This window comes from Pteropus alecto, unplaced genomic scaffold, assembly GCF_000325575.1.
Source record: "Pteropus alecto unplaced genomic scaffold, ASM32557v1 scaffold34, whole genome shotgun sequence".
Classification (NCBI taxonomy): Eukaryota; Metazoa; Chordata; class Mammalia; order Chiroptera; family Pteropodidae; genus Pteropus; species Pteropus alecto.
In genome coordinates, this window is record NW_006435763.1 from 4,320,774 (window position 1) to 4,329,055 (window position 8,282).

The 8,282-nt window shown below is 41.7% G+C and overlaps 1 protein-coding gene across 1 annotated transcript in view; it reads left to right on the top strand.

Annotated features, from left to right (window-relative positions):
- Positions 1–2,963: 2,963 nt before the first annotated feature.
- Positions 2,964–8,282, top strand: part of CUNH16orf45 (chromosome unknown C16orf45 homolog) — a 90,672-nt gene continuing 85,353 nt past the window's right edge. The window contains exon 1 of the mRNA XM_006910902.3: positions 2,964–3,069. Within this exon, the coding sequence (XP_006910964.1) occupies positions 2,964–3,069 (106 nt within the window). The remainder of the gene's footprint in view (positions 3,070–8,282) is intronic.

The window sequence follows — 8,282 nt, forward strand, 5'->3', positions numbered from 1 at the left end:
TTTATTGAATAGTCCATCCTTTCTGTACTGATTTGCAATGCTTCCTTTGTCATACATCAACTTTCCAAATGTGTGTGGGTCTTATTTTGGGGCTTTCATTTTTTCCTTAAGGTCTTAAGGTTTTAATATCTGGTAGTTAAGTTCTCCCTATATTGTTTATTTTCTTCACCACTGTCTTGTGTATTCCTAGCCTTTGTTCTTCCACATAATTTTAGGATCAGTTTATTAAAAAAAAAATTTGTTTAAGTTGTTTACATTTTGATATTTATTAAGAAAAATGGTCTGGAAAAGGATTGGGTCAAAATTACAAAGTGATGGGAGTTAAAATAAAACAATTTTTTCATTGTATTGTTTCTAGGAGACTGTAGACAGTCTAGAAGGCAAAGTTTATTTGAAAATCCTGTCCTCTACTGAGATTTCAACTGAAATTACACTGAAGAGCGCTGTAATCTTTATGATACTGATTCTTTTTACCCTTGAACATGGCATATTTATCTCTTTATTTTTTCAGTTCAGTTTTTGTATTTCAGATATTTTTTATTTCTTCAAATTTATTATTAGGAGTGACTGAAATAAAAAATATAATTGAGTCCCACAGTTAATTTTTTATGTTGCATAATAGTACAACATAAAAAATAATTAATTCATTGTCCCAGATGACAGAAAATTTCTCCTCCAAGTTTTTTTTTTTTTGCCGTTATAATTATATTTTAAATTTAATCATGTACTATTTAAATCTAGTTTTGATATCAAGGTCACACTGTCCTTATAAAATGAACTCTAAAACAATTTTTATAAAATAAGAATTATCTGTTTTTTAGTTAGACTCGCCTATAAAACTGTTTGGGCCTGTTGCTCTGTGGGACTGAGGAGGAAAATAAACTTCTATATTAACAGTTCAGTTTTTGTAATGGTTATTCGGTTTGCTTTTTTATTTCTTAAATATATTTTAATAGTTTACTTTTTAAAGAAAATGATTCAGTTCCACTAAATTTTAAAAATCTTCCAGTATTTGTATTGTCTCCTTTACATTCTCAGTTTCACTCAGGACTGCCTATTTTGATGAGTTTTGAGAGGTTTGCCTTCTTTATTAGTTTTTTTCCCCACCAAGCCATCAGCTTCTGGTTTTATCGATTTTCTCTGTTGCTTCTTGGTTTTTTATTTTCTTAATTTATGCTTTTAATGTTATTGTTTTTTTCTACTTTACTTAGGTTTTATTCTTTTGTTCTTAAAGTCTTTTGAGTTGAACACTGAACCCATTTTAAACTATTTTAACCATTTTTAAATATACATTTTAAGTATAAATTCACATTGTCATGCAGCCATCACCACCATGCACCCCCATAACTCTTTGCATCTTGTAAAACTACAAACAATAACTCTCCATTCTCCTTCCAGCCCCCGGCAACCACCATCCCACTTTCTGTCTCTATGAATTTAACTACTCTAAATACCTCATATAAGTGGAATCATACAGTATTTACCCTTTTATTACTGGCTTATTTCACTTAGCATATTGTCTTCAAGTTTCATTCATGTGGTAGCATATTGCAGAATTTCCTTCTTTTTAAAGGCTGAATAATAATCCATTGTATGGCTAGACCACATTTTTCTTATCCATTCATCCTAACCCATTTATTTTGTCTTACAATATTTTTTTAACACATGCGTTTAAGACTATACATTTACTTACATCAAAACTTACAAGGTTTGGTATATAATACTCTCATGGTTCTCCAGGTCTAAATATTTTATGATTTTCATTGTTATTTCCTTTTTCTCTCATGAGCTACTTAGAAGTTCATTATTGATAATAACTTTTAAGACTTGCTACCAGTTGCTAAATCACTTACTTAAAGTGCTGGGCCATTTTACACTTCACAAGCCATGTGGATACCAAAAATTGCCCCAGCTGACATCTTAAAAACAACAAATGAACAACACGTGTCCTATAGAACCTCCTGCCCCCCTCCCCCATACAAAATACCATACCTGTCTAGTCTAGGGAGTCAATATAATAAAGAGATTAAGTCTGGATTCAAGTGCTGAACAGGCCACTTGGTAACTGGAAATTTGGGTAACTAATTCTTTTGTGCCCTCTGTAAAACAAGGCCAACAAAACAGTACCTGTTTCACAGTTATTCAAAAATGTTTAGTGCCTAGCTGTCATGCAATAAATGTTACTAATTTTTATCAATTAAGCTTCTGATTTTACTTTGTATTTTTAATGCTGCCATGGTTCGTTATTAAGATAAACCCCTGGGTTCCTGGACAGTAAAGACCCAAGTTCCAATCAACTTTGTTATACTTGTGTCCAAAATATTTTCATGTTTCTCTTAAGTTCATTCAAACACATACAGTGTTGACAAAGGCAACCGCAGACAAGACTGTTCCATTTCATATTTAAAGTACACAGATAGACGCAAATGACAGAGCTGCTCACAAAATAGCACTCAGTCAAGCACAGAACTTAGAGATCCGGGGTCCGCATTCATGCTTTTGCACACTCCCCACAAAGATGGATCCATCGCCCACAGATTGAGATGTGCTCACAATTCCCACTCAAAACGTAGCAGCCCGTTGACATATCACAAGCTACACGCAGTGCCATTGCCATGCACAATAGCGACACCAATTCTGGTATGGGTAGGGACCTTGTTCTTACTTCCTTTGGGTTGGTTCTATTTTAGTTGTTTTTGTTTTTCTTAGAGTTATCATCTGCCCTCTATTCTCTCTACCCAGCACCCCCCCCACGCCTCCTTTGCGCATGCGCTCTGCATCCCTCCCCTCCCCACTCCTGGGTACCAGTTGGTACTCCCTGGCCCAGGCGGCGGAAGAGATGGAGCAGCGTCACGAGCGCCCAGCCCCTTAAAACACTGCTGGCTGGAGCCGCCTCCCTCCCTGCAGCCCGCGGCGGGGATGGAGTAAGGGGAGACCTGTAGACCTGCCCGCGAGGACCAGCGATGGAGTTAAAGCAATCTTTGTCTACCCATCTGGAAGCCGAGAAGCCTCTGAGGCGCTATGGGGCGGTGGAGGAGACGGCGTGGAAAGCGGAGGGACTGGGGAGAAGTGAGTACTTCCGAGGAGGGAGGATACAGTCGGGGATCCGTGCGCTGGAGCCGGGAGTCTCGGGAACGGGTGATCCTAGAGAGCGGACCGAGGGAAGCGCCCCCGCGCCGGGGCTTTCAGCGCGGGGGGATGCGCAGGGCCGCGACGCGCTCTCCCGCGAACAAAAGGGGGACTTCGGGCTGGGCTGCACCCAGAGGCTCCGGAAACCTCAGGCCGGGAGCCTGGGTGGACTCGGGAGTCCGGATCCGCACACTGGCACCTGGTGCTGGAAGAAAGTAGGGTCTTTCTCTCAGCGGCGGGGAGACGAGGGTCCATTCTCCGCCGGTGATGGGCTAGGACGCTGGAGCCGTTGGACCATCCTGGAAAGCACGCACGTCCCCGGAGAGGGGGGAGTGTCCGCTGGGCTTCCGCTGTGTCTCTCTCCCTGCACGAGGTTCAGGGCACACCTGAAATGGCCAGTGTTTCTTCTCTGCCTTCTGCTGGGGCGCAGGTGGGAGGGAAAGGGTTAGGGGAAGGTTAACTCTGTGCACACCCTCTCCCTTCTCCCTTGACCCAGTCAAAGTCTGGTTTCGGTACAATCCTCGCAGGCGGCTCTGAAACCCACCGACTGTGTCTGCCGGCGCTCTCTACATATTTTGGGGTCAACAACATTTCCAAATAAACCGAAGGTTTTTGTTTTTCATTAATAGGACATAGTAGTTGAAACTCCTGCCCTCGGATTATAGAGGCAGCCTCAGGAGTCCTAGGGTCATCAGCCGTCCTCTGCAAACCCGGGTGCCTCCCAACGTCCCTGCCTTTGCGTTGCTGGCTCTAGACCCAGGCCTCCTGCTGGGCTGGGAAAGGCCCTCTGGCCTTTGTCGGGGACCCTCAGCTTCCGGTCTTAGCGCTGGGTAACAGTGCTCAGCACCAATCTCAGAGCTATGCTGGACTAAAGTATTGCAAATGTGCTCTTTTCCTGTCTTTAGCTGGTAGAAGATAGTGTGTGTGTGCGTGCGTGTGTGTGTGTGTGTGTGTGCGCGCGCGCGCGCGTGTGCACGCACTTTCTTCCTTTCTGTAATTACAAATTCAGAAAATCTTCCTAGAATGGCTCAGCTGTATTCTGGTTCTCATGGGTTCAAGTTGAAACCATAATCAACTGTCTTAGTTCTGCACCTGGATCCCATAGGGCTCCCAACCTCTCTCCTTCTTTTCTTTTCTTTCTCCTTTTCAAACCTGGGTCTTTCCTCCTCTTTCATCCTTTCAAAGTCGTTTGGCTTATGGTACTTTGGCATGACAGCATGGCTGAGGGGCTCTGCTTCCTACGAGCTCAAAATAATACCTACAATGGCTGCCTTTTATTGATAGATTGTCATGAACTTTAAATAAATCATCTCATTCAATCCCACACAGCAACCTCCTGAGGTGACTATTATGACTGCCTTACATAGACAGAAATAGATGGAAAAACTAGGGCTTGCTAGGTGATGGGACTGAAGTGGCAGAGCCAGGATTTGATCCCCAGTTCATTGGACCCCAGAACCCCCTTCTGCTTTTAATGTGAAGGTTTATTGCTTTCGTGTTTTGGGGGAGCTTTCTAAGTCTGTTGAGAGAGTCCCACAGCACATTCAGTGATCTCGTGAGTATATGGCAGGTCTGTTGGTCCCTGGGGCTCACAGTGGCCCTGCAAGAATTCTGGGTCCATGCAGTGTGAGAGCTATATTCTAATAAGCCCTGGATTTGAATCCTGTCTCTGTCCCTTGATGCCTACGTGATGACTTTAGGCACATTTCTAAGCCTCACTTTGCCTCTGTTCTCTGAAATGGAGATAATAATAGATACCTGCCTTATAGCTTAATTGCGAATATGCAATAAGATGATGTATGCAGAGCTCAAGGTAAATGCTCAGTACATATTGGCTGCTTCGATTATTTCATTACTGCATCTGTAGAAGGAACCTGCTTTTATCCTTTGCAAGGAATTACATAAAGCAACACCCCGGACTCAAACTGCAATGTCGGTCAGTCTCCTAATAATTTTCCTTAGAGCTTTTTATTCTATTACCATTTTATTAGGAGAATTGTCAAACATACAGAAAAATTTCAGCCAACACTCAATTTATAGCATTCGAGCTCCTGAAATTTTTATACTTCTAAGTCTTAGGCTGCAAATTATTAAAAGCCTGACAGAAAGGCTTTCTCACCCTCTATGTTCCAAACCGTCGATGACTCTGACTCTTGCTTCCTATTCAAATGCAGGACCGCAGTTTCTGATCTGCTTTTCCACGGATTCCCCAATCTGCTTTTTTTTTTTTTTTCCTTTTTACATATTCAAACTTGAAATCTTCTTAAAGCACTGATCTAGAGTTCCACTTTTGAATTTCAAATCTGGGATTGTTACCTCTAACGAACACGTTTTTCTCTCCAGACTCTGCAGCTTGGCATTTTTCGATGAGAGTGGCTTTACTGGAACTCCCTCTCAACTCCCAGAGGGTCTGGGGATCCATCTCATACCATCTGGGGCCTCCATTTATTTATTAATGACGTGGGAAAATTAGTACTATTGATTCTATGGCATCACAATTGTCAAGTCAACGTCGCAATGCCTGAAATGCTGGAGAAAAAGAGAGGCCATTAAAAAGAAGACATGCTCTGTTTAACTTCTACACATTTTAAAATATTTTATGTTGCGTGCCAACTAAGCATTACTTAAAAAGAATTGAAAAGGGGGAAAAGATTGTGGAACCGGTCATTTTTAGTTGAGGTTGTATTAATTGCTTTCTTTAACTGTAGTTTTTAGATAAAAGATATGTGTAGAGGAGTAGCAAAGAATGGGAGTTTCGAAATCAGGTGAAATGGGTCCAAACCAGCTCTAACACTTTGTCACCCTGGGAAAATTGCTGAACCTCTCTGTGCATCAGTTACATCATCTGTAAAATGGAAATAATGTGGTTTTGAAACCTTGGGAGCTTCCTAGGTAAAATCTGAAACTGGCCTCAGTACACGGAAGACGAAGAGAGACCGAAGTAAAGGGCAGACCACTCCAGATTGGTAGGTGGCAGGTTTAATAAGCAAGGGAACTTAGTCAGGGCTTGTCTTGGGGGCCACAAGATGAGCAGATCTCTGTACCCACCCGCCAGTACCTTAAAAGTTTATATAGAGGCCTTAATGGGATTTAGTCACTTATACCATCCAGATGGTAGAACAACATCTTACTCTCTCGAGGCTGCATCCTTGAAAACAGCAGGAAGGGCGGGCAGAGTGCCCATTCCAAGGACGGGCGAGGTGAGGAGCCTCTGATAGTCTGAGTCCAGCTCTCTGGTCAGCCAGTGGTCACGTCTTCTCGATGACCTCTTCCAACAGGACAATAATAATAATGATCACTTTGGGCCATTGGGAGTATTAAAGGAGATAACGTATATAATGCATTTAGCACAGTGCCAGGCACCATGTAAGCGCTCCATCAGTGCTGAATGGCTTATTATGTCATAATAAGACATAAGAGGATGGTACCCAATACAATTAGATTATTCCAAGCTTGCCAGTCAGTTTTTCCTTGCATGCTTTTTTTTTTTTTTTTGGTAAATTCTAGATAATGATTTGCATATATACCCTTGTCTTCCTCATGGGAATGTGTGGGGGATGAGTTTTTGAACCCTCGAAAACTACCTGGTATTTTCTCATCTGAGAAAGAGTCTAAGCAATTGCTCCCATCTGCCGTTGACTACATTTTTCTGCTAGCAGTGATTTTTGTTTTTTACTCAGTTGGAAAATGTATAGTGACATTTCAGTGTGGTTAGATATATAAAAATATCGCTTCCAACCAACTGTAATTAATTGAGGGAGACACAAAGACAAGGTGCCTTTGGACAAAACACAGAGCTTTTAAAAAGCATAGCTGTCAGTGGTCATGCCATTTCTTGATGGATTTGAATGTGCCTTAAAGGATGCTCAAGATTTTGGACAGGGGTCATGAGGGCGGTCACTTCCATCAATGCCATGAGAGGTCACAGCACTGGCAAAGGCACAGAGGTAGAAATATACGTGCTGCGAGTAGGAGATCGTTATTAAGTGGAAAGCTCAAACAGCAATCTTACTATGAGCCCAGAGACATGACTAGTACTTAAAAGTCCTGGGTTGTGTACTGATTTGCAAGCAGGTCATTAAACTGGCCACTGTTTCAGGTTTAATAAACAATGTGGCGATTGAACTAATATGAATTGTTGGCAATCTATATAATAAGATTCTTGAGAAAGTTTGTGTTACTTTCATCTGTTTGATTAAATATGCTAATTTTATTATTTCAGTTTTATTTCATTTTGGCATTATTTCTCTTGTTATTGAAGTAGTACATGCACTTTATAAAAAATTCAAATTCATCTGAAATATAAATATAAAACATGAAAAATAACTGTAATCTGCTCCCCTACCCCCATTTATCCATCCAATAAATAGATATTGAGTGCTTTCTAAGTGCCAGGCAGTATTCTAGAGGCTGCAGGGTATGAAGCAAGACAAGACAAGACAAGACAAGGTTCCTGTCCCCATGGAGAAAGTGAGAATTGGCCGGGAGCGAACGTATCACATAAGCAAACAAATAATGTAGTTCAGATAATAAGTGTTACATGGACATTAATGGGGTGGGGGGGGGTGTATTTCCCATCCGGTGGTCAAGAAATGCTTTTCTAAGGAGGTGACGTTTTGCCATGTAAATGTCAGGGATCCAGGCAGCAAATACAAAGGCTCTTTCTTGGTGTACTAGAGGAAGAGACAGAAGGCCAAGATGATTGGGACCCAGAGAATCAAGGAAGAGAGAGGAGATGAATCAGAGAGGACTCAGACTGAGTAGGGTCTTATAGGTCATGTTGAAAAAAAAAAAGTATGTGTTTTATTAACATTTCAGGAGAGGCTGCTGACGATTGTTAAGCTCAAGACTAACGTGAGCAGTTTTTTGTTTTAAAAAGATCATACAGGCTTTTGAATGAAGAATAAGGCCGTGGAGGGCAAGTGGTGATCATTGTAACTGACCCTTTGCTGTAGTTCCTGGTTCCTTCCTAATTGATCTCATTCTGGATTGGCGATAGGAATTTCCTTGAGTGTAAAAAGTGTGACAAGGGGGAGAAGTAGTGCGGGCTATCTTCTGGGAAACCGAGCACTGGGATGTGATGTAGGAGATGTGACAGTCTCTGCATTGGGCCTGGACAGGCACTGACTGTGTGACTTATTGTAGGAATTATA